This window comes from Periophthalmus magnuspinnatus, chromosome 20, assembly GCF_009829125.3.
Source record: "Periophthalmus magnuspinnatus isolate fPerMag1 chromosome 20, fPerMag1.2.pri, whole genome shotgun sequence".
NCBI lineage: Eukaryota > Metazoa > Chordata > Actinopteri > Gobiiformes > Gobiidae > Periophthalmus > Periophthalmus magnuspinnatus.
In genome coordinates, this window is record NC_047145.1 from 8,947,346 (window position 1) to 8,974,424 (window position 27,079).

At 39.8% G+C, this 27,079-nt stretch overlaps 1 protein-coding gene across 2 annotated transcripts in view; it reads left to right on the top strand.

Moving 5' to 3' along the window:
* mpp7a (MAGUK p55 scaffold protein 7a) overlaps positions 1-27,079 on the top strand; it is a 204,873-nt gene that overhangs the window by 142,009 nt on the left and 35,785 nt on the right. For both annotated transcript variants that reach the window (XM_055230120.1, XM_033985906.2), the window contains 3 exons: positions 693-889; positions 2,252-2,319; positions 25,670-25,840. In XM_055230120.1, the coding sequence (XP_055086095.1) occupies positions 693-889; positions 2,252-2,319; positions 25,670-25,840 (436 nt within the window). The remainder of the gene's footprint in view (positions 1-692; positions 890-2,251; positions 2,320-25,669; positions 25,841-27,079) is intronic.

Consider the following 27,079-nt stretch of genomic DNA (forward strand, 5'->3'; position numbering starts at 1 on the left):
TAAACCTCACTTAAAAGAGGTTCATTTTGGTTTTCCAATATAATAACCAAACAGACCCGTGTGTTGTTTACACATACCATGACATGTTTCGCATGCCGTCTGCTTCAGAAGGGTCAGGTGATGTTGCAGCAATGTATTTTAAAACGTTTCAGAAACTGATTTTATATCACTTTTTCTTTCTTTTTTTTCTATTTATTTATTTGGTACACCTATGGGGAAAAATAAATGTGACTTTGGCTTCCAGAACCAAGTGGTAAACAGTCACTGTTGAGCTCCATGGTCAGCCTGCATCATGCTCAGATTGATTGATAGGTGGATTTAACTTATCACGATGAACAATTCATCTTTTGAACTGTAAAGTCTTCCAAATCTCAGGAACAGGAAGCAGAAAACTCATGAAAAACACTCTCATTATTGATGAGGACATATTCCTTATATTGTTTTTTTGGCTATAATTCAACAGTTCTATATAAAGACTAAGGAGGTGGTGGTACTTAGAAGGTGGCGGCAGCCCTTGTAGCTGAAGAGCAGACCGAATGAGTCAGACCCACTTGGCAAACCCACGGATATTCCAACTTCTGATTGCACTGACCTTTGTACAATAATCCCCTGAGGAGACGTCACAGTGCGCTCTGCCGCCTCCCCTCCTCTGTTCTCCACCTCTCTACCTCTCCACCTCTCTCTCCACACAGGTCTTCATGAAGGCCCTCTTTGACTACAGCCCTCAGGAGGACAAAGCCATCCCATGTAAAGAGGCTGGTCTGGCGTTCAAGAAAGGCGCCATCCTACACATTGTGAGCCAAGACGACCCAACCTGGTGGCAGGCCAAGCACCAGGGTGAAGCCAACCCGCGTGCCGGCCTCATCCCCTCCAAACAGTTCCAGGAGAGGTAAGGCGCAAGTCCCAAAACACTACTGGCACTACAGTCTTTGGCTTTGCCAGTCTTGCTGTACTCCAAAAGGATTACAACAAAATCCTGGTACTATTTTAAATGCACTGTACCTGATTTTTTTTCCACATATCTGAGCAAAATTAGTCTTGCCCACAGTACAGATGTATTGTATAAGCAGCTCTTGTTTTGCATGATTTCTGCATCTAATTGTAAAGGATTTAATCAGGAAGTGTATGTTGGTATGCTAGATATTGTTAGCTTTAGCATGATGGCAAAACTCTCCAAAAGCTCTGGTCTCTGAAAGTTATGAAAAGTGATTTAAAACACATCAAGGTGAGTAATAAGGTGAGTGAAGAATAACTTTGGACTACTTCAAACGTTCATGTTTTTAGGTAAAAATCATATACACTGCCTTTAACTGTCTCAACCAAAGTATGGACAGGATTAGGAATGAGTGTATCAGAGGGAAAGTCCATTTTGGAGGTTTCAGAAACTGTTTAAATGGTTTAGCCAGGTGCAGAGGAGAAGTGAGTAAAGGAAAAACGATGTTAGGACTGAACTTTAAACTGGCAGACATGAGGAAGACTCCAGAGGAAGACCTAAGAGGTGATTTATGGATGTTGTGAAGTAGGACACAAGGTTTACCTGTAATGCAGATAATGGGAGGGTGGTGATTAGATCTGGCCACTCCTGAAACAGCTGAAAGGTGAAGATAATGTTTTCTCATCTAGTGGGGAGTAGGGCTGGGTAATATGGTGACAGTCAATTGATGATATTGCCAGATCATGATTTAGACCCCACCCACTCCTCCTATTGGTTAGTCTCCTTCATGTCCTCCATTTGGGTGAACTGTGAAGTCTCAGAAGCAGCAGATTGCTTTAGTTACCTCTTAATAGCAGATAAAAATATACTGCATGAATTGTGAAAGTTCATGTATTTTATTTATTTTTTGGGAGGGATAATCAGACACAGTTGCTAAACAAGACTTGCAGCTGAGGCTTACAGAGTATAGCAAGTGCTAATTTTCAACTCCTATGCCTGATTAAGCTTTTCTACACAAGACATAATCCAAAATACATAAACATCATATAAATACAACAGTGCAATTATACATAGTCAGCGCTCATTCATTCACCCTCACACTATTTACATGTGGGTACAGTTTTGGTTTGTTTCAAAATGGCTAAATCACACTACTACTGTTATAATTGATATTCTACCGTACCGTCCCCTTATTGGCAGTCAATAATCCTACGAAAATTCTAATCTTTTCCCATGTCTCTGCGCTCTCTCCTCTCTGTTTATGAGTCCCAGTGCAGTCCTAAAGTCTGATGGCTTTATTGTGTCTGTGTTCTGCAGGAGGTTCGCAGTCAAGCAGCCTGTATCCACTCTCCCATCCTCTCTACGCAGCTCAACCCGACGATCATGTAAGCGTACTTTAGTACTTTATCTGACTCACAAACCAGACACTCACATTTAGTTATGGTCATTTCTGGGCTTACACCTCTGTATAAATCATGTTGGATGCTTCACTGTGGGTGTTTTGATAAATGACTGTCTCATTCCCACATAGCCATGCTCATTTGTAGTGTCTTTGCCGTCACACCTGTCAGCAGAGGAGCGTTGTGTCTGGGGCTTTCTCGTTCATGCTCCATGTTTCATTCTGTCTGTGTCTGTCGCTGAGTTCTGTTGGCTCTACACCTCTAATCACACCATATGTTCAATGTGCAATAAGTACAGTTAGACAAAGTCACATATCAAATGGAATGTCGCAACAGTTAGGGATGGGACAATATTAAAATTTAGACTCGATATTATCATAATAATTATTAAGCCAAGGCAGTATAATGTCCTCATATGTGGACACCAGGACCTTGTAGAGAAAAAAATGTATTGTGGCCTAGGCAACCCTAGACAGCGCCAGGTCCTAGGAGATATTCAGATTAATTGATGATTGTTGTAAAACTGTGCACCACTGCTAGCAAGCTGTGCAATCAGCTGTGCAAAATGCTGTTCAGCTAGCGCTAACCTAGCGATAGCAAAGTCGACACAAACATAGATTCATAAAAATCCAAACTAACACAAACTACATTCAATAGTTTATTTCACATGGTATGTTACTTATGATGGACATTTTCGACTCAAGTTTGTCAAACAATCCAGAATGGTTGTCTCATAAATGTGCTTTTAAGTTACTTGTGTTTGCCTTCGGAGCCATATCTTTTTTTGCCACAAATGATTAACTGTGGACCTTTTTTATTGCAATTAACAACATCACATATCGTCCCATCCCTAGCAACAATCCAAGGAGGAAGGTTCGGAATTCACAATTTGAATATTTATTACAAACTATTCACTGACAGGATAATGTCTGTAAGCATTGCCCCTGCAATCAGCTTGCATCTTGCTTTGCTCATTTCTGAAACATGAATACAGGACAATTGCAATAACACTAACCCTAACCCTACAGTCGAAAATTAGTGTCCTCCAAGACTGGCATCCATGGACTAGAGGCATGTTTGTTTGGAGATTACTGACCCAAATACCCAACTAAAATGTACAGTTCTTCAGCGTAGAACCATAGAACCATCCCTCTGACCGTGCATTCACATAGTTAATTTTTATGGAGAAAATAAAACATATAAATATATAAGCCGTGCATGTATCAAATGACTGAAATGTGGCAAATGACTTAATTTTTGTATTAATTTCACAAAAAGATGCCTCATGTCACCACTCACCAAATGTGTACGTAAACACATATTGTAAGCATACACAATATTGGTCACTATTATCTCCAAGCGGCTGCCAGGAGCGTCTGGCCTAATCCTGTTTAAACCATAACTGCTCCCTTCACCTGACTGGAGCCTCTTCAGAGGGATCTAACCTGAGGCTCACACACACTGCAGCCAGGATCCACTTTACACTGTATACATGAGGCTAGTCTGCGCTGAGGAGCTGGCACCAACAGCTCAATCTGATCACACAGGCCTGGAGCTGTCGGGGAGAGCTGCCAATGTGTGATGTAGGCCCACACACTACAGGCCTCCACACTCACCTCCCTATCTGACAACTCAATGGTAATAGCATATACCTGATTTGAAAAGTAACCATCTGAGTGTAGACGTAAACTTTATTTGAAACATATTTTTTAAGAAGTCAAAAAGTTTGCTTGGTATTTTAATGGTTTTGTCTTACTGTGGCTTCAGACATGCAGCCCTATCATTACTGCAGTTATGTGGCAACTCACCCACTTTGCCTGGTAGAGATCCACCAATGTTTTTTTTTCCCTTTTTTTTTTTCTCATGACAATACAATTTCATTTAATGTTAATAGTGTCAGTTTTTTGTTTTTTTTTCTAAATGATTATTTCCCAATTAACCGCTGCGCATCTGACATGTATTATAAGGAAAAGTAATAACTATATCAATACCAATGACTTTCGTTTTCCAATATAGTGCAGTTTCCCTGCAAACACTAACAAAGCAGAATTTCTACGCACAGCCAGGGTCCGGAGGGGGTCTGGGTTCGGGGAACCACAGGATCTCATCTCAGCTGTTTTCAGATGATGTTGTCCTGTTGGCTTCATCAAGCCAGTACCTGCAGCAGGCCCTGGGGCGGTTTGCAGCCGACTGTGAAGCAACTGCAAAGAGAATCAGCTCCTCCAAATCCGAGTCCATGGTTCTCGACCGGAAAAAGGTGGTTTGCCCTCTCTGGGTGGGTAGAGTCCCTGCCTCAAGTGGAGGAGTTCAAGTATCTTGGGGTCTTGTTCATGATTGAGGGAAGGATGGTGCGTGAGATTGACGGACGGATCAATGCAGCGTCTGCAGTGATGTGGTCGCTGTATCAGACTGTTGTGGTGACGAAGGAGCTGAGCCTAAAGGCAAAGCTCTCAACTTACCGGTCAATCTACGTTCCTACTCTCACCTATGGTCATGAGCTTTGGGTAATGACCGAAAGGACAAGATCACGGCAGAAATGTTTCCTCCACAGGGTGGCTGGGCACTCCTTTAGAGATAGAGTGAGGAGCTTGGAGAAGAGCCGTTGCTCCTCCACATAGAGAGGAGCCAGCTGAGGTGGCTCAGGCATCTGATGTGCCTCCTGGACGCCTCCCTAGGGAGATGTTCCGGGCATGTCTCACCGGGAGGAGGCCTTGAGGAAGACCCAGGACACATCGAAGGGACTATGTCTCTTGGATGGCCTGGGAATGCCTCGGGTCCCACCGGAGGAGCTGGAGGACGTGTCTGGGGTGAGGGAAGTCTGGGAGTCCCTGCTTAGACTACTGCCCCCGCGACCCGGCTCCGGATAAGCGGAATAAAATGGATGGATGGCAGTGTACCACATTTGGTGCAATGACTCCCTTTGAATGGTGCTGTAGAATAAATTGTAGCTGTAAGAGAAGAGGCTTGAGACTGGAAATGTTTATTTACCATCAGTTTAGGACCCAGCACCCCGAAGACATGAACCTTCAAGATACTGTGACAATGTTGTACCTTCCAGTCTAATGCAGTACAGTCTGCCTATGCTTCCATTGTATTATATCTCTGATGACATAAGCCAAGATAACAAAGACTGAACTGAACATAGGCCAAGATAACAAAGACTGAACTCAGTACCCTTGGTACAGCACAGCAGTGCACTTCTGTCAGATACACTGAAGAAAATTCAGCTCAAACAAAGCTTTAAGTAACTCTAGTCCATCCATACAAAATATCTGCTTGTGCCGCAGCTTTGAGGTGGACAGCCAGTATCCTCAATATTAATATATCTGGTATATCGGCTGGCCGATACTAACACATGATCAAATATACAGCCCAATGTCATACTGGGCAAGCTGGCAGAAAAGGTTTGAACCAGTAAAATGCATTTTTCCCCAATGACATTACATTTACCTCAACACCAATAAACAACTGTAATAAAGACAAGGTTGTGCCAATGTTCTGAATTTCAGCATCTAACCATAACCTATGTAGAGTTCCAACCTCAAGCGTACCGCGTCTCATAGTCTTTCATTGTGGATTTCCTCAAACATATAAACCCTCCTCAGACTACACTACACTACACATGTACTTGGCAGCTTTGCTCACAACGACCCCATTGAACCAAATCCCGTTTAATTTGGTCCATATTTTGACTGTAGATTACTACTTTGTCCATCCATTTGACGTTTTGCCTCAACATTGCAACCAGCCTTTAATGTGTCGTGACTTTTCCAATATAAAAGCACTAAAATAACCGGCAGATCTACAATGAGCACCGCTAAAGTTAGCAATATGCCCTGGTGAATTATGGATGTTGTCATTTCCTGGTTATGTTCGACCACATACTGGCATACGCGGTACCCGGGGCCAAAAATATCCCGTTCCAGAGACACTGCTGCACTGTTCTGTTGCTGGTTCACTTTAAGGGGCCAGTTCTTGTGTGAGATGTGGGGTTTGTGAGGCCGCTCTCTGGGTTGGGGGCAGGTGTAACTCTTAGTTCAATCTAGCCTGCAGTCTATATGCATAAGGATAAGTGCTGGGTTTCTGTGGCCAAATGTCAACATTAGTTAATTTACTTTTGAATAAGTTGAGTTTGAAATCTGATAAATGAGTTAACCCCTTGTCAGATGGGCCTATTGTTTCTAAAATGTCAACTGAATCTGTTTCTGAACCACAAAAAAAATGATTTAGGGACCTCTAAGTAGGTATAAAAGTCCTATTAAATTTTTTGAATGGGAATGCTTGATTTTGCAGAAAAGTGGGTTACAGCTTACCCTTTATGTTTTACATGTCCATGAGCTTGTTAGTTCACTTTTATCAGATGGTGGACAAAATCAATTTTAATGTTTCTATTTGTAGTGTTCAGGTGTAATTGGTGGTCTTTGGCTTTTCAAAGATGCAAATGAAGTATACACTGGAAGAAAAGGTTAGTTTTAGTTAAAAAAAAAAAAAAAAAGGCCCCAAATGAAGTTCAACACGCTAGACAATACTTCAGTTTACAATGGGTCTGTAGTCTGGGCCCTGTTCATAAACCCACCCAGACACAAAAATGTGACGGTCTGTGAGTCGAACCTGAAACTTTCTTGCTGTAAGACGAAAGGGCTAATCGCTCAGAAACGGCATTGCATATTCCTTATATTCATTTAAGTTCAGATTCCAATGAACTACATTAATATATTGTGCTAGTAATGATGTTATTGTTCAAGGTGGGCTTGAATCTGGTTTGTAAAAGGCTAGTCAAAAAAACCTGGTCATTTAAATCTGCCTCACTCTAAATCATGCTGTTCTTTGAGTAAAATGTGATTCACTGGCTCTATACGAGTTGCATTAAGCAGGTGTCTCAGTCCGACTAAGAATAATTACTGCTATTTCAAACAATCATACATGTTTTATACCTTTCCTTACACTGATTCTTCTCAAAGTTGGACAATATTTCAAACTTGTGTAACGTCACCATAACTGCTCTCACTGTTCGGATTAGCCACTGTAGTAGGAAGTCCCTCCGCGCGGCCCTCCTTACACTCGATGAATAACTGTCGGAATGATAACAATTCACCCTCTGTGCTCCGAAACCTCAATTAGAGAAAAAGTTGGCCCGGAAAGCCTTCTCCTGAATTTGGGGGGACAGGTTATGGATGGCTGTGTGTTTGTACAGAGGTCAAATCTAGTAGCACACAGGGCCCAGTGGAGCGGCTATGGCTGGGTCAGGGAGAGTGGGCCCGGGGCTATAAACTACACTCTAATTGGAGGATACCATGGAGACCCTGCGTCGCTCCCCTAGTCCGACCCAGGAGTGGTGATGGAAGCTGGGGGTCCCTCTCTCTCCACCTCCTCCTCTTCCCTCCTTCTCCAGCCCGGGAGCTCCATCGGCTGCAACAATATTGGTCTTGGCGAACAGTTGCGGCGCGCGTAGCTTAAGCGTGACCATTTTCACCGAGCACTCGCGAGGAATAAATAATGTCTTTGCTCACGGTTGCCATCACCGCGGAATGCCGGAGGAATTCAGCGGCTATTGGATATGCATTCGAAATGCTCTCCAATTTCTGCGTGAGGTAACACTTAATAGGCCAAACAACTGCTAGGCCAATCCTCAAAACAACTAGTCACTTTGTGCCATGTCCTTCAAAGAGATGGGGCTATGATAACTATTCCTGATTCAGGGATTTTAAGCTACTATAGGCTATTACCTGTTAGTTACAATACTTAAATGTCAAACTCCATTTTCAAATGAAGGAAACGGCTTAATACCTGATGCAGCTTTTCGTAGTGCAGTGATGATTATAAACATTATTTCTTGTATAATTATGTAAACATAATTTAATTTGCAACAAAAGTAATAGTTACCATGTGGTGGTGCAGTTCTGATATTGGGTCATTATTCCAAATAATACAGAAAAGCTCCAACTTCATTCGTTTTATGTAATTTTGTTATTAGCATGAATTAAAATCGATTAGAATCATTATTAACTACTGTTTAAGTTTACATTTGTAAAAGAGTTGTTTTGTGGTGTAGTAGCCTGGCTTTGTTTTGATCACTAAGAAATATTTTCATCACAGTCACCAATCACAAAATGTTTTATTTTTGAAATTGCATGTATAGCTATGTCATGTGACCTAAATCACATGACTTAATGCTCATTTAAAGAGCTACGTGTTCACTAGTGCTGCATTTTCTCAGAATAAGACTCTTTGCTGTCGAAGCATGTTGGTGTTTGTTTTGTAATAAATCCATACAGCTAACACCAGACATGCCTTTAATCTCTCTTTTCATGAACTGCTATTTTGCCCACAGTCTTCTGTTAGGCTACTTAACTCAACTTCAAATCCAGCGGGCAGTCCTGCCTTCCTCCTTCTCTGACAAAATCATGTTGGCATATTTTTACTTTGCGTAATAGCATAATTTCCCTATTACCAATGTTCTTATTTTGATTCTACATGATTTTAGACTACCTTAGAGAGCTTCTGAACTTCTATGAGATAAATAATGAATAATAGGAATGGACAATACATCTGTACCAATTTGATATGAGCAGGACAAGTGTTATATTTTATCTCAGGAGTGTACGCCACCTGCTTGTCTGTGCACCATAATGTTATTTCTTAGCTGAGAACGTTGCACACTATGGCATTAAACTCATGTATCTCCATAGATACAACCATCTGATAGAAATAGGCAAAGTTACTGGTCATATCTATTTAGAGGCAATCCCACTCACAGGAAGAATGTTTTATTTTTATTTTTTTAGGAATAAAATACTTGAATAAATAGATTTTGACTTTTTAGACTTTTTTGTTCCAAACGGGAAATGTAGGATAGATAAGTTCAATACCATGCTGTGAAACATTCCAGCCAAAACAATAACATTTCCATGGAAAAAAGAGGGACCACCTTTTAAAAATCTATTTCCTATCATTCCTAGAAAACGGCATTCTTTAAACATTTCCAAATCGATCTCTAGTGACTTGTACAAACGTTCACATCCAAACAAGTTAGGTCCTCATCCCCATCTGTCTGTTACCTGTCTCCCTGTTCCCTCGTAACCCCAGCTCTCCCCTCGGTCCCTGGCATCCCTCCAGCAGCCGCTTGACACCTGACTGGCCTTCACACAGCCACTCCGACATGCACGCCTCCCCGTCGGACTGTTTGGTTTGGTCCGTAGCCGGCCCAACACGTGGACATAGTTACAGCTCACCTTGGGGTCTCCCTCCATCTCCACACATTATGACAAAGCTCCTCTCCACTTCACAAAGTGACTGACGAAAAGGACGCCCGAAATTGTTCCGAAGTGGCCCTGAACCTTACCCCGCACTCAGTGTTTCTGTTCATTTCAGTTTTAAAGGTAAATGCTTTCAGACCAGAGGGGATTTGTATCATAAATGTTCAATTAAAATGACAAAGGTTATGTGAAAAAGATCCAGGGAAAGCTTTCATTATGGGCCATTATATTATGTATTACTAATATTACTTGTTCAATTTACTGGACAGTAAGTTAAAAGTTAAAAAGAAAGCATCTCTGTAAAAATGCTACTACAACTTTTTAAAAATATATTATTAAAGCCATAGTATATAACTGTTTTACTAAAAAATAGACTGACATAAGTGCATGTTTTTTCATTATGTAATGCTTTTATTGCAGTCATAAATGTTGAAAAACATGCATCCTTGTGGGCAGACTTGCATGTCCACAAATCTGACTCTTATTTGGCCTGCTTGTTTCCATGAAAATGTTGTTCCTATGGTTATAATTGTCCATAGTATGGCATAAAATCCATCTATTGCCATGGAGAATGTTCCGAAGTATTGGTTCAACCTTCTGTTTTCAGGCAGTTGTCTTTTCCCATCCAGAAAGTTACATACTATCACTGTAAGGGGAATAAAAGGAGATATTTTTCTTTTATAAAAGGACATGCATTATAGAGGTTGTCACTTTCTCAACTCATTTCTTACACTTTCCAGCTAGGCTTTTCAAATCAGTGCACCTGAGTGTTTTTCAGTATATACACCTTAACTTCCTAGAAAACATCTGGATGGATGGAAGTGGATTGGACAGGAATGCCAATATATGAAAATAAACATGCAGTAGTCAAGTAGTTATTCTGTTAACTCACGCCAGACAAGCCTTTAAGAAGATATTTACAGCGTTTTTTAACCCCAATCTCTTCTTATCTTAGATTCTTGTGTCAGTAATATACAGTCAGTGCTTTAAATAATCAAGTCCTCTGTGAGTTCCAGCAGACGCCTGACTGCGATGTGCGCGCGTGTCATGAGGAGGATCTACTGGCCCCAGGAGGCCCTTTAAGAAAGAGAGATCACAAGTCAAAGACAAAGACGCGTCCAGCTGGAAGACACCAGGCCACCACGGTGACATCATCCCATAACTCAGGCCCATTTACAAGCTGCAGAGAGGAGCCTAGCAAACCGCTGTTAGCGTTAGCATGCAGCGCAGCGGGAGCTCTGTGTCAGGTGTCTTCTACAAAAGCCAGGTGTCAGCTGAAGAGACCCAGCAAGCACGTAAAAGACAGAGAGGCAGAGGGTTAGGTCTTATTCAAACTGTCTTATCAGTACTGAGTGGATGACAGCGTCAGAATGAGTGAATAGGTCGCATCAACTGTTTCTTTCTTCACTAACCATCTACACCAACCTACTACTCTGATTGTACTGACCGCACTCCAGTGCCTGGAATAAAAAAGACTCCCACTGAGATGCCAAAAACAACCAGCTAGCATTGGTCATGCTATAAACCCTGACAGTGATGCTAACACAAGCTCTTCTGCTAAATTAAACTCTGTAAATGTTTCTAACATTTCAACTGAGACACTGTTAGAGTATATCTGTGGCTTTAGTAGAGGAATTAAAGTGCATTCCAAAAGCCATGAAAGAGTAATCTGATAATGACTAAATTGATCATTAATACAAATAAGTAGTAGCATGTAGAACTCAAATGGCAAGAGAAGGAAAGAAAAATAAATAAATAAATAAAGTAAAAATAACTGCAAATCTGCCAAGCCTTCACAGTGGTGATGGACCCCATTCTGTAAGCTGACAAAGCTCCCTAAGGTGTCCATGTTTTTCAGTGTCTCTTATATATTGGAATCCATATGTATATGAAAAATGTATGTGTACAGTACAGTATGCTGTATATAGCTATGCTATATATAATATTGAACATTGTGAAAAATGATTTGAATTCTCATCCAGACTCCTGCACCTTGTTGAAAGCAATTGACGGATTGATCGTGATGTCATTGAAGGCTGTGCAAATTTTTCCGTGTATGACAAATAAGAAAGAAAGTTGATATAAGTTATTTTAATCGCTTGACTTGTAAGACGTTTTTGGTAGATATAAAATATGAACTGGTTCATATTAAATTGTTAGCCGATGAGTCTAGGCTGCAAGAAACATTATGACAACCAAGCTATGTCTAAGAATCTGTGTGCAATATCTGTTACGCCAATCTACTTTTGGAATTGTTTATTGCACTTTTACACAAGTTTAAAAAAAAGTTGTATTATGTTATTATTTTTATTGTATTTATTTATTTTTAATAAAGAATGTTACAGCAATAGTGCTTTTTGGGGAGCCAATACACAATAATTAAGAATACAAATCAATACAAAATTACAAATATATTTTCAGTTTTTTGTATATGTTTAATCTTTCATCTTTCCATTTACCTTTTTGTAGAAAATATATATTAATGATCATAACTTATTGCTCTCGTAGGGCCCCGCAGTGGTCCAAAGTTATCCCTCATGCATTCTGAGCATCATAATTATTCACTGAAATGAGTTTATGAATACTTTGTACAACTCTCAGAGGCCAAAGCAAAGTTTTTGCCATCACAGTAAAGCTAAAGAGTAGGATGTTAACCGTGCACTTCCTGATTATCTGAGAATAAAATGCTTTATAATTGGATGCAGACAGTACACAGTGAACTACAGCCTCAAGAGCTGCTTATACAATTTTCCTTTACTGGGGCAAGATGCATTTTACTCAAATACATACAGGGCTTTTAAAACTATAGTATAAATGGCAAGACATAGGACATAGGACCCTTCCCCAATTGGTTGATTTTGCTTAAATCAAATGTATGACTGAAATGGGAACAAACTGTAGGAAAATTCTTATAGAGTGCCAGAACTTTTGATAGATATTATTTCTTGAGAAACTAAAATTAGCCATAATCTTGAACTTGGATGGAAAGTGACGTGTAACATTTAGTCCATAGCAGTTGTTTTGGATGGAATGCAGGCAACAGATGATTTACACATCAGGTCTCTGTTTCTGATTTGTGGTCGTACTCCAAGTGTCAGAGCTTCATTTTGATCTTGTCCAACTGCTCCTCACTTTACTTTTAAACTAACATTATTCAAACTCTTTTATTTGTCTTGTCCATCTCGAATCAGAACAAATAATAAGTCTAATTGTCCAGGTTGGTTTACAATTTCTCCAATTTCCATCTTACATTTCAGAATGGACTTTTATAATTGTCAGTTCACCAAAAAGACTATGGAACCCACTTTGTAACAGCCCTAAACAAACATTATTCAAATTACTGTTTTGCCTTGTCCATCTCAAATTTTAACAAATATTTAATATTTAATTGTTCAGATTTGTTTACAAAATACCCATTTGTCATGTTTGTCAAAAAAATTATTAAAAAAATAAATAAATAAATTGAATGTTCTTTGAACCTTCTTTGTAACAACCCTAAACTAACATCATGCAAAACTTTTTACTTTGTCTTGTCCATCTGAAATCAGAACAAATAATACATCAAATTTTCCAGATTTGTTGACAATTTCTCATATTTCCAGCTGTCATTTTGGACTTTTATCATTGTCTGACTTTTATCATTGTCAGTTTATCAGAAATTGGACTATGGAAACTAACTAACATTATTCAAACCAATTTTATGTCTTGTTCCTCTCAAATCAGAACAAATAATATGTCTTAACTGTCCAAGTTGGTTATACAATTCCCATTTATCATTGTTTATCAAAAAATGATCAAAAAAAAAGAATTTGTTTAAAAAAAAACACTGACCCACAAAAGCACTGGAACACTGCCCACTTATTTACCCTAAACGAACATTTAAGGCCAAAATGTTTTTAAAGTGAGGGTGAAGACGTTTCGCCACTCATTCAAGTAACGTCTTATATCTTATCTACCTGAAGGGAGGAGCTAACTGCACTGAAAGTAACACATCTATTTACATTTTCTCTTATTAGCTGTTGAATTATGCCAAGTGTGAACTTTACCTGCGTCAGAACTGAAGAAGCCAATTGGATGAGTGGTGAAACTTCACTCTAAAACTTTTGTATAATAGTACATCTAATTGTCCAGGTTTGTTTACAATTTCTCATATTTCTATTTCACATTTCAGAATAGACTTAAAATCATCAATTTATCAAAAAGAAATTGGACTATGGAACTTTGCGCCCACTTTGTAACAACCCAAAACATTTCTGATTCAGAACAAATAGCCCATCCTCTCATATTTCGGTCGGCGCGCAGTTCTGTACTGGCCTCACCTCCTCTGTCAGTGTCTGCGGTGTGTTTTGGGTAGGCCACCGACACACGATACTGCCCAGAGCGTGCGTCTGAGTCCTGGGAGACGTGAGCTCTGATGTCTGCTGTCAGGAAGGATAGGGACTGGCTCGCAAGGAGGAGAGGATTGTCTACTGCTCTGGCTTGATCTTGTGTTCTGAGAGAGCTGAAAATGTGGGTTTGTGGTTGCTCATGGTTTTGTAGTAGACAAATTAGTGAAGTGCAAGGAATACATTGATTGAATAAACTTCAGTGCTTAAAACACCACAGTAGGGGTACAAAAGTCTAAACCACATTGATTTTAGAGGATATTGATTTTCCTAAATTTACTTTTTGAGCTTTTAATCCTTTTATATTGTTGTTCCCTCTTCAAAAACATACTTGGAATTGTACATAGCTTCATTCACGTTTGTTTCATTAATTCATTAATCAATTGTGATCTTCTCTGCGCACTGGAAAATGTTCTGTTCACATTTTGCCCGGATCACAGGTAAAAATACAAACTTCTCTGCGTGGTTTTTAAGCCCATAAACCATTGCCAAACTCATTCTGCAGCTAAATTGTATTCCCAACAAATGAAACTGAGGTGTGTTTTATGAAGCATGTTTTCATTATTTAAGATTATTAGGTTACCATAAAGCATGTTTTAAAGGGAATTAAAGCCACAAGAATGCATTATTGCATATGCATTGCCCTTCAAACATGGTGGGCTTTGTTAGGGGGTTATATTTGCTATAGTTGTGTTATGAGGGAGTAAGTTTAGGGTCATTTGAAAACACACTGTACATATGCATCAGTAAGACATGTTATTCATTTTTGTCATTTTATTTAATGAACATCCAACTTGGCATCTCAAATTTACTGATTCTTAATTTGACTTTACCCTTGACCCTTGATGTACAGCGTTGCATACTTCATTCTCTCAATGCTTTACACATTTCAGATCCTATCTGACATTAGTGATTACTGTACTGTATATAAAAGCCCCATTAACATGAATGTATTTCTCTTGAAGTGGAGCCACCGCACGCCTGTGCTTCCGGCTGTGTACTTTCACTAGGTAACAATGTGTGTCAGCTTAACCAGTAGAAGCATAGAAGTCACACAGTAATGATAGTGCTTTAGTAGTAGTAGCAAAGTACTTTTGAATCTAGAACTATAGATTGTCCAATTGTAGTAGTGTTTTTATTGGTCCCCTGTTCATGATTGTTTTGTTTTTTTAATGTATATGCAAAATGTAATTGTTCTGATCTTTTTGTCTCCTGCTCCTCTAAAGACGATGTGGAGGTAGACTTTGGTAGGTGTCTTTTCTTTTTTTTCCCCCAGTAACTTTGATTAATTCTCTTTAACCTCCGAGTATACCTTACTATTGACACTACAGTGGAGTGATGCTACTCATCTCCCCATTGACCAAGATAAAATCTATAACTTGATCCTTCATAAATATGTGTGCGTAATCTGAAGTTGACCTCTCACCCCTGACCTCCATGCTTCCTGTTTCTATTTGACTTGTCCCATCACATCCAAGCTAATCACTCATACAGAGGATATCAGACCTCAGTATGAGCTTCTACTTTAAACCACTGGAGGAGAACCAAAGTGGAGTCCAATGCAATTCATGTCTTCCCCAATATCCTTTCATTGAACTTTGATTTTTTGGACAGACATTACTTTACATGTTTCCTCATAGTGTAAGGTACAGCCGATGTAACATATGTCCAACTACAACAAACTCAGAAACCAAAGAATACTGGACCTGTCGAGTGTTGTTGCTGGATTTGGTGAGCAAGTAGTTAATACATGTGCAAGTAAAGGTTTCCTGTAACTAGAGGTGTGAAATTGTAATCAATATTACACGAATATTAGATTTACATTAATATCAGTTCTGTTTCATCCCTTCTGACCACCAGAGGCCTGTGCAGAGTCTGTTCATTCAATCATGTTTAAAGCACTATTCCTTTGTCAGTCATCTGGGTTTCATACACACACAGTTACATTCATAACTTTCAATCGATTTCTAGTGTATATATAAAATGGTAACAACTGGATACATGTTTTATAATTCAACACATATATTCTCTATGGTCCTCTGTTATTCATAAAACGTGTATTTTTCTCTTCCCAAAAATCATTAGAACATTGCAACATCAATTTACAACTTTTGTTAAAATATGCTTGAATGGACGTTTAGTATTTAGGATCTTAAAATCTCTATTGGTTTAACAGATTGTAAAATGTGTGACGTACGACGACCTATCTTTCTATCTGTATATGAAGTAGTTACTACTTTTTAGGTTCAAATTCTTTAACCATCACAGTGGGTGCAAATGCAAACGTTAATGCTACTGCTAAGAGACATCAGCATCACCAGGAGTCTTCTAGTTTTATCTTGACCTCTCTTGTCTTGGTCCAACATCCCTTTCCTTAAAGTGGAAATGTAAAATACATTTTTTTTATTTTTAAAACTTGTTATGTCCGTTTCTTTTGGCTACCTGTCTCTCTTTTTCTTCACCAGAGGATGCAGATTCTAGTGGATTCCAGGTGGGAGGTGAGAGTCTTCTTCTTGTCCTCTGTCCACCCCGTTAGCTTCATCCATAGCTTTTGTCCAATGTTGTGTCTTCTCTTCTTAACCCTCCCCTTTCAGTCTGTTGCAATAGCCACCACTGAATTCCCATAATCCTATTGATATATTATGCTTGGATTTGACTTTCCAATTTAGCCTAGTGTATAGCTGCTATTTCTGCGTTAGCTTCCTGGCAATTGGTGTCACGGATTTGGCAAAAAGTAGTTCGAATTCCCGCTGTTCCTCTGCTGTGGGTCCCGGGACATGTTGTAGATTTGAGTTTGATCGGTGGCTTGTATTTGCGCTTTGTTCCTTAGGTCCAGCTGAGCGGTGGTCTCCTTCATGTGGCACTGGTCAGATTTAATGACAATGACCATTTGCTGCTGGCCGCTCCCAAAGAGCCGCCGTCAAACTCACCACTGCTTTCCCATGATGTTTTTATTACCGTTTTTCCTCCCCAAATCATAAGGTCCGCTTGTGTGTGTATGTCTTTCGTCTTTATTCAGACATGATGTTGAGTGTTTAGAAATTGTCACTGTACTAAACCATGTCCACTTGTGCAGATCAATGCAAAGTGACCGTGAGCAACTCCTCCTAGGATCAATCAGGGTCAGCTCATGGGATGTATATCTTTTGCATTTCTATAGATTTTTTTGGTGCACTTTTCTAGTCTTCCTCAGAGGTCGGAACTCGGATTGACGTAATCTCTGGGTTAAACATTAAATGCAGTTGTCAAGTCTGAAAAACAATGACCAGTAAAGACTCAAGTAATAAAAACTAGGAATGTGCTCAAATCAGCCAAACTGTGGATCCAATTAAGTTAATTTAGAAACTGAATATTCGTTACTACATTTACAGTTAATAAAGTAATGGTTGAAAGAATTTATGCTTTTGTTGACATTAGGTTCAGTTTCACAGAAGCAGGTGGACAGAAGGAAGCAACTAACGGGAAAATAACACAAGTACTATCGATATTTTAACTGTCGGGTTTTGAATTTTCACCAGTTTACTAACTCGGGCTCTAAGGACGACTAGAACGCACCATTATTGCCTGTTCATTGCTGAAACTGGTCATTTTTATCAGTGACTAGACCCTATAACTCGCCATATTGCAACAAAAACCTACATTTTAACAATATTCATTTTAGATGGCCCTCATCTCCTATTAAATATGAATAATAATATTAATATTGGAGTGCTGTGACAGACAGTCATAGCCATAAATCTGTGCAAAACACTGTGTAATACCATATTTAATTCTACATATTAATGCAAATGCAACTACTACTTTTATCCCTTCAACTCTCCTTTTTACTATGATTTTCTACTGTGATTTTTGTCCTTAAAGCCTGACCTCTCCATCAGCCACACCTCTCCTGCTCCTGCACTGCCCCTAACAATGTCCAGAACCGAGAAACCACCAGCTATTTTTGAATATGGCTGAAACAGGACCAACGTGAAACGGGAGGAGGAAAAGCTAATATATGAAACCCTTCTATATGAGTGCTCTCTGCCTGACTGTTGGATGTGGTGGTCTGATTTAAAGTAGTCTTAGCCATTTGAGTGTGCAGAGCCTTTTGCATGTTGTCCTTCATATTGGGTTTGTTTTCCCTCCATGCTTCTCTCAGTGATGCAACGTCTGCCGCGCGGCGCTGCCAGGAGCTAACCTTCACTGGAGTTGTACTCGGGCCCAGAGATCAGCTTTGAGCCAAGCCATATTTACAACTTAATATGAGGAGACCAGATTTGACGGTTTTCTACAGGGAATACAAATCACACATGTCACGCTACGACAGGACTACTTTGTTTGTTTGTGGAAGACTGAGGTCACTGGTGTAGCTTCAGATCAACAACTCCATAAGCATAAATAATCATATGAAGGGATCGTAAATCAGATTTTTTATTTGTTGGTATAAATGGATTAGCTATAGTCATTCTACCATTTGCATAGAAATACGGTTTCCATTTAAATCATAGTTAAAAAGGAGCAGTCCAAGTCTTCTCTCAGCACACAGACAGATTGCTTATAAAGTACAAGTGGAGAAATAAAACAATAATAGAATGATTTTTGGCTCAGTCAATAGAGAATACAACAAAGGAACTACAAAATTCAAATTTCAAAAGTCTTGGGTTAAAAAGTTATATTGCTTCAAAGAAATAGTTTGAAGTAATGTTAACATAAAATTAAAGAAAGGGTGTTCTAGTTCTATGAGGCACTAATTGCTAACACAACACGCTTAGATCACCATGTTACTTTTTATTTCTCTCTTCACATTCGTTTTAAAATTTTATCTCCAGATTGCCTTAAAACACACAAAATGTAAAATCCAATAATAAACACAAGAATGAAATGCAAACAAGAAACTCCAGTTACGACTGAGGAGAAGGCAGCTGGAATATGGATCATGTGTCACAACCAGTAACATCCAACTGATGGAAAAATGAACGGAGCCGGGACAGAACGCTCCAGGATTTCCAGACTAATATTTGTCATCTACTGCATGCTCCGATGAAGATGAATATGTTTATGTAAGAATCTATGCCCTGTATGTAGAATGTCCAATCTCTCAATCCGCTTTCTAGGCATTCCAGCTATAGACCGTTTGGAATCTCGTCTTTGCCATTATTTTTAAGCATCTTCTCCGGGCTGATGAGGGAACCAGGAAAGCCGGCACTTAGCTTCACAAATCCTGGCTCATTACTTGGCATGTGGATGGTAACTCCTAGGACTTATGGGAGAGGAATGTCGTGTGTATTTAAGTGGCTTTTTCACCAGCGTATTAGGATTCAGGCATGTAGACGACGTTCCCTAGCCCAGAGCGCAATGGGATGAGACGGAGAGGAAAAACAAGCGGACCTATCACAGCTCTGTTCCATGGTGTAAGCCTCTAACAACATGTTTGAGGACCACGTCTCAGCACTGTGGAAACTGAGCAAAGGCAGGGCTCTGAAGAGATGGAACCAAGTTGTCCACTTTCTTCTGTGTGTTAGGTTGTGTCAATATGCTGTCCTTCCATATAAGAAGAAAAAATTAAGATGATTAATGATTAAAGCCAATATGTGAGACCCATCCAGTTGAGCACTGAGTTCAGTTTTTGGTTCATACAGTTTTACAATTACAGAGACTACCAGTCAAACGTTTGGACACCCTTTTTCATTCATTTTTCTTCTCTATTTCCATAATTATTTACATTGTAAATAACATTGTAAGTAACTATGAATGGGCACATATGGAAAGACAAAAAGAAAAACTAAAAGAAAATGTAAAAATAGTCACTCTTTGAACCCTGGTTTGCACTTTTTGCATTCCTTGAACCTGACATGGCCCCCCTGTGAACTAAAAAACATTTCACGAGGCTTCAAGAGACAGGGTCAGGGGTTTGCAGCGCTGTCAACAAAACAAAGGGTGGCTACTTTGAGAATTTGAATATAAACTTATTTTTTATATTTTTCTTTGTTAAATAATTCCATACATCATACATGATATGTTACTTTTACTACTATTTATCAGGTCACAGCTCCAAAACCTCAAATCAGAAGGTTCCAACATGTTGGATATGGTTGTGTTGTTTGCTGTTGGTTGTCCACTATTGCAGTAGTCTCTCTGGAGTGTAGTTAGGTTTTCTCTGTGCAGGTTGCTCTATATTAGTCTATATTAGCTCAGTGTGGAAAGTGCCCTCCTCATCCACATCTTCATCCTTAAAAGTGTTACAGCATTAAACCACAGTCCCTAAAGCCGAACCTGAGGCTTTCCTAATCCTCAGCTGCCATCACCACTATATTCCACTGGAGTCATCTTTGTTAGGCCTCAGGCTATGAATGAAGTCAACCAAGATGGCATGCACTCCGGGCATAGTCGAACCAGGTGGTCACCTAGGACGCCATCTGGTGTGGTCTGGAGTGGATGACAAACTACTGTCATAAAAGAAAAAAGAATTTTAAAAAGAAATGTGTTTAAATAAAATGATTCCACATGCTTAAATCTCCTTTATGATAATTTTTCTCATAAAAAAACATGCAAAAATAAGAAACACTTCAGCAAGGAGCGGAATGACGTTAAAATCATAACATGAAATCAAAGACTCTGAAGCCAGAGACTCAGTAGAACAGCAATGTTTTACATCCCACAAGCTTTTATTCTTTATTTTTCACCAATCTCCCTCTTATTCACGGAGTTCCTAGCGCAAACAGCTGATGAGTGAATACATCTATAGATTCCAAAGTGCAAAAAATGTGACAAAAAGCAATACATTTCTCTCCACATTCCTATTGGATTCTTACAGAAGCAATGTAAAACGTGAAGACAGGAGTCTGAATAAAAGTTTTTGACTGGACTGTGACTGTTGTCTGGAGCTCTTTCCACAGCCCAGTGTGAGGCTATAGCTCAGACAGTGCGCTCAGTGACTGTGACTAGCATAGACAGTTGTGGTCAGTCATGGTCCATCATAAGAGTGAGAGAAGGATTCCAACAAACTAAACAAAACAGTTAAAACTGAAACATCTTCACACATTTTAATCATGGTTCAAAATTGGCTACAGATCATTTAGTGCACAATAATACAACATCTGTAGCTGTAGATAGACATGGCAAAAGACGAAGTTTAAATCTGTCAACTGGACAAATCGTTATAAGAGTTAAGACGTTTTGCTGTTCAACCAAGCCACTTCTTCAGTTCTGGTCAGATTGCTGGTAGCCAGAGAAAAGAAATGGTTTGAGAGAGGAGTTAAAGAAGCTATTTTTGTTAGGAAAGACAATCCTTTTTTAAACATGAATGGGGGGCTGAGACACAATTTCTCCCCCATCTATCACTCTATCCTCAGACCCAGAACAATGAGAACAATAGCAGGGTTGTTAAGGGTTGAATAGGGTAGTTTCAGCTGAAACTGGAGACAATAGATGTTTACAGTTCCAGTGTGGTTAGCCCCTTCCTTCAGATAGATATAATGAGCAGCGAAATGTCTTCACTCTTACAACGATTTGTCCAGTTGACAGATTTAAATTTCGTCTTTTGCTATGGATCAGACCTGGACGACTGAGGAATTACACAGACGCAGATGGACATAGTTCTGTTCAATGCTGGCCTCTGTGGTGTGTCTTTACAGCATCTTATTTGACTAGTTTACTACTTTCTCCATGTGCACAATTTTGATGGGACAGAAAATGTCCATCATTCCTTCCGGTCAGGTCATGTGACTGCCCACGCGTGGCGTCTGGTCTTCCTGGTGGCTGTACTGTTCCCAGGCATCTCCTTTTCCCCACTCTCTTCTTCCCAGCTGTCCTCTGTGCTTTTATGGACCATAATGTGCGCCGTGTTCTGTCTTTATGTTCTTTATGGTGCGGGTCACTCAGGATGTTAGTGGGCAGTTTATGCTCCAGTTTGCTCAGGCCCCAGGGTGCTGAGTTTCTGACATGGCTGTGACATTTTGTCTCGTAGGAAAGTGGGCTAGCATCAACACTACTTGTTACAGACCATTTAGTGTTTGTTGTCACAGCATGATCCTACAATGGCTTTAATGCACACAAATGCTTGGCAAAACGCTGTTGAATAGCTCAGGCCTGTTTCTACTACTCTCTGGCCTCTATAGTATACTTTGGTCTGGTGTAGTGACTGGGCATAAGTTGACTTAAGTTATGAGACTTAGTTGTGTGTAGTGTGAGTGCCTCTTCTGTGGATACTCGATACAAGGCATAGCATTGCTCCAGTCACCTCCAATAATATTAACCAGGTCAGATATCCGTGAAGATAAAACATTTCTGAAACCTAAAATGTTATCTGGCCCAGCAAGATAGATTGTCACATTTTTTTGACCTGAACAGACCATGGATCTCTCTGACTGGTTAATTCACCTGTCAGTTGTGCGCTCTGAGAGACAGGATATGGTTCCAGACCCATGCATCCTTGTAAAGTTTTGTTAAAAAGCTTGGTTCTAGCTGGTCAGGTAATGTTTCACCAATATCCCACTTGATGCAAGTAACTTTTTTTTTTAAAGCACAGTGTATTTGTTCATTTTTCGAATCAAAAGCATAGCATTTGAAGAAGGGACTCTGGTGGTCTTGACCTCCATAAAAGTATATTGTACCTTCTAAGTTCCTGAAAGCACCTGCTGCTTCTGTGAATGGAAACGGCAGACAGGAGGATGGATGACCCCGGCAGGATTAGTAATGCCCAATTAACCCGCGTCTGTTTGTCTTGTGATAAACGAGCAGCCATATCGTCCTGGTTTCTCTTGGACATGCCTGCTCTGTTTACTGCACGGATGCCATGTGGTCTGCGTTTGAAGTGTGCTTTCCACTGCAAGGAGGTGAGGAGCTGAGGGAGGAATAGCACAGAGACCTAGGGACGCGGCCGCAGTGGAACAAGCCCGCATCCATGGTAACACTATCCGCGGCGCGTGTGGATACGTGTGTACGGAATGATTCAGAGCCCTCTCCTCATGCCCGCATTCGTAACTTCGCTGCCTAGTACAGAACGTGTTTGGAAAAGCGAGACGCGCTAATCACAGCGGCGGAAAATGGGAAGGTACTAGTGTTTTGTCAGTGTAGTCATTTCCCCGTTTCTCTAATCCAGTGTGCCATCCGAGATTGTGTTTTGGAGCATTTTGGTACTTCATTTATTATTCATTAGGAAGGAAGGAAAACAGTATATAATTTATCATTAGCTGTAATTAAAGCTCGTATGATTCGTGTTAAATGAGGAAACCGGTTATACTCATTAAAGAGGGGATAGATTATTTGATCACACAAGTGGATCAACTTTTCTGAGCTTTCTACTATGTCATAACATTCGCTTACCAAAAACATACCTGAAGAAGAGTAATCTAGCGATCTCTCCCAGGTACTATTCGAACCCTCATTATGGTTAGTTGTACGATCCTGTACAAGACACAACCCCACATCAGTGATGCTTCCACAGGACAATTTTTCATAAATGTACAAAAAAAATCTTAAAAATTGTCCAAAGTTATATCTCACTTTCCTTTTACATTCTGAGCATCCTAATTATTCACCACAATGAGTGCTTTTCACAACGCTCAGAAACCAGAGCAGAGTTTTGCTGTGACTATAAAGCTAACAACAATTGGCATGCTAATGTGTACTTCCTGCTTCTCTGACAAGAAATTGCTAATTCGATGCAGACACTACACAGCCAATTTACTTTCACCTTGAGATCTGCTTATACAGTAAATCTGTACATTGCTCAAGTACATGGGAAAAAATGTGTACAGGGCCTTTAATGCCAAATTTAGTGATCTAGACACCTGCCTGCTTTTGCTTATATGAATACCAAATGAGTGTAGCTTATAGAGTGTGCTTGTTTTATGGATCAGCCCCCTGGACATGGCTCTGTTCTAAACCTGTAAATCTAAAAGAGCACAGGAGAAACGCCCACACAGCTGTGAAAGTGATGGTCAATCTGGAAGTGCGGAGAACAAATTGGAAAGTTATACAGCCATGGAATTGTGATTTTATTTGACCACCAATATTGTGTCTTGATTAAAAGTAATAAAAGTGATGAAAGGTTAGTGTGGACATTTCACAAAGCCTTTTCTCAGGCTTGTAATGAAATGTCACAAGGGAACTTGTGAGTAAGATGTTGGAAACTGTCAGTCTGTCACCTACAGCGAGGAGAGTTCTGCTGAAGCAGAGCAGCTCTTTGTGTTACGAAGAAAGATCAGCCAAGAGACTGAAACGGCGTAAATCTGCACAGCTGTGGGCCGCAGTGTGTTGTTGTGATGTATGGCGTTAGTAGTTGACTTGATTGATCGGTTGATGGTCTCTTGGCAAATCCAGAATGATATCTGTGCATTTTTTAATATAGAGGGATATCAGTCTGGTCACCATTCTTCTTGTCGTGTCTTGAGCCAGAACCAAGCATGTTCCTGCAATTTGGTTTTGTTTTTTTTTTTCCAGTGGTCATGGTTGCTGGCATATTTTGCGTTAAGACCATTAAAATGACACATGAACAGCAAAATCAAAAATTTTTTTTCTTATCATGGTCTTTCTGATTGCTCACAACAGATTCTGCTGTTTGCATGTCATTTAAGTAATCTTAAAGGTTCAGAAATTAGATTTAAGTGTGCATGTAACTAGAGATCGACCAATATGTTTGTTTGCGTTTTTTATGGCTGATGCCGATAGCAATTGTTTAGAATCCAGTGCCGACCGATGGCCGATACCCTCTGCACCCTCTATTTTTGGGCCAATATGTAAGGTGACTTTTGATTATTTTCCTCAAATTATGCTATTTAAATTTACTACAAACTCACCCACAGCCCTTTTTTACCACAAACCTTTAAGGGAATTGTCGTCACAAAGCGTTCAAATAAAGCTTTATTTGTATTCTTTAGGCAGCAGGTTGGGCAAAACAAAATATCTGCTGGTGCTTTAACCTTAAAAGTGCAAATATTGGCCTGATATATTGGCTAACCAATATATCGGCCTAGCTCTACATGTAACCACCGGCAGTGATGCAAGTGAAATGAAGGAGCTTATTGGTCATTTATCATTTTAAACAAAATGACAGCGTTTAGTGCTTTGCTCAATGATTCTGCAGAAATCTGCATTGTTTTCCAGTCCCATGTGATTTTTTACATTTATTTTTAAGAAGATTTATTTTTTAAGAAGTAATATTTAATATATTAAAAAATATTAATAAATTTAATATATATTTATTTTTTATATATTTTTTATTTTTATTTTTAAGAAGCTATATTTGTTTTATACGGACTGACTATGTATGCCCCCCCGTGGCTATTCCACATTACTAATCTAAGTATCAAGTGTGCATTCTGCATCTCAGGCTTACTTGATTAATCAATGCACAAGGCAAGTTTTTTGACTCATAATTGTTGTAAAAAAATGTATTCATAATAGGGCAGGAGTTGAGGGGGTTGATCGTTTGCCCATTAAACCAAAAGTCTTCGATTTGATCCCAACTTGTACAAGTGCATACTGTTGTTGTGCCCTTGGGCAAGACCTTACCTGTGTGTGAATGTGGTCTGTGTGTGATTGGTGTTCAGAGGGAGGCAGCCTTGCTTATGCATCAGCATTATTTTAAACACAGTGACTTGAAACCAATCTAATGGAAGTGTAATTGATAACACTGCAGAATTAGTTCTGTGGCTGGCCATGTTTGGGCTCTTATACTGTCTGAGGTTAATCAGTTCTTTGTTTCTGCAGCGGGCTTCAGGAGGAGCTTCCGCCTGAGCAGGAGAGACAAGAAGACCAACAAGTCCATGTACGAGTGTAAGAAGAGCGAGCTGTACGACATGGCTGACGTGCCCACCTACGAGGAGGTGACACAATACCACAGGCAGCCCGGGGCCAAGCACAGGCTGGTGGTGCTTGTAGGTAAGACCATGTTAGCTATCAGCCTCATGCAATGTAAGGCATTAGCATTCTTAGAAAGTCACAGGTTTGATTGCCAAAACAAGGCTGACCTTTTTGTTGGTGTTTGCATTTTCTAGTCTGTTTCTGGGTAAGTTCCTCAGTCGAATTAATTAGGTACTTTTTAGATTTAGAATCTATATATCTAGATATTTTATTTTCATTATAAATATGTAAAAGCCTGACAGTTTGCAATCTTGAAGGTCTATACATAATGTAGAAATCATTTGAAAACCAGTAATAGACTGTCTCCTAGCTGAAGATCCTGTTTCTGCACAGTTTGCTTGTTTAAATTGTTTTACTTGGCGTTGCTCCCTGCTTGCAATAAAGATGGCAGATTTAGTCAATAATGTTCAATTTATGATATTCTATTGTGATCTCAATTGGTTGCTATCATAGACTGTATATACAAATGGATATAGCTAACTTGCTAGCAGCTGCATTCCAAATAGAAAGTGAGCATGGGCTCTGGCTCCAATTCACTTTGTATTGGGAAAAAAGTGGCCCTTCTCTCTGTACTTGCTGCATTCTGACCTTAAAATGTTCATTTTACCCTGCTCTACATTATCATTTGTCTGGTAACGGAACAATTAAGTGCCTTCTTTCCCCAAGATCACTCCCACTAGCGTTAGCAACATGTTTGATCAACTTCAACACCCTCACTCATGATTGGCTCTTTGGTTTTGTGCCCAGATTTCTAAATATGGTCCGTGCTTGCAGATTAGCCTCTATAACTGTCAACCTTGATTGGCTTCATTTGGTTGCAACCAAATGCTATCACATTATATTCCTTCAGTCCACATGGTTGCAGTGTCTCTGTGTGTCTCTGTCAACTCTGCAGCTAAAAGGCCATTGTCTAAGTAAGTCCTTGATGTGCTTGGATTGGACACAGCCACAATATTAGAGAAATCATAGACACTTCAAGCCCCATTAGTTCTACAAGGTGACAACACAGTGTTCTTTCAATAGCCCAAACCCCCCAGGCCCTTTTCACTGCCCTGCTCTACTCTCCCTCCCCACCTACCTCACACGCAGCTCCCCACAGCCCTGGAACTATGCATCTGTCAGACTTGGCCCAAATGCAGCATACATTTTAATAAAAATCCTCCTTTCCACCGCGTTGACACATAGAATTTAATCTGGGATCCCAAGCGCTGCAGCCTCACGTGGCCTGGCCTTGCCCTGCCCCGACCCTGTCCCCCA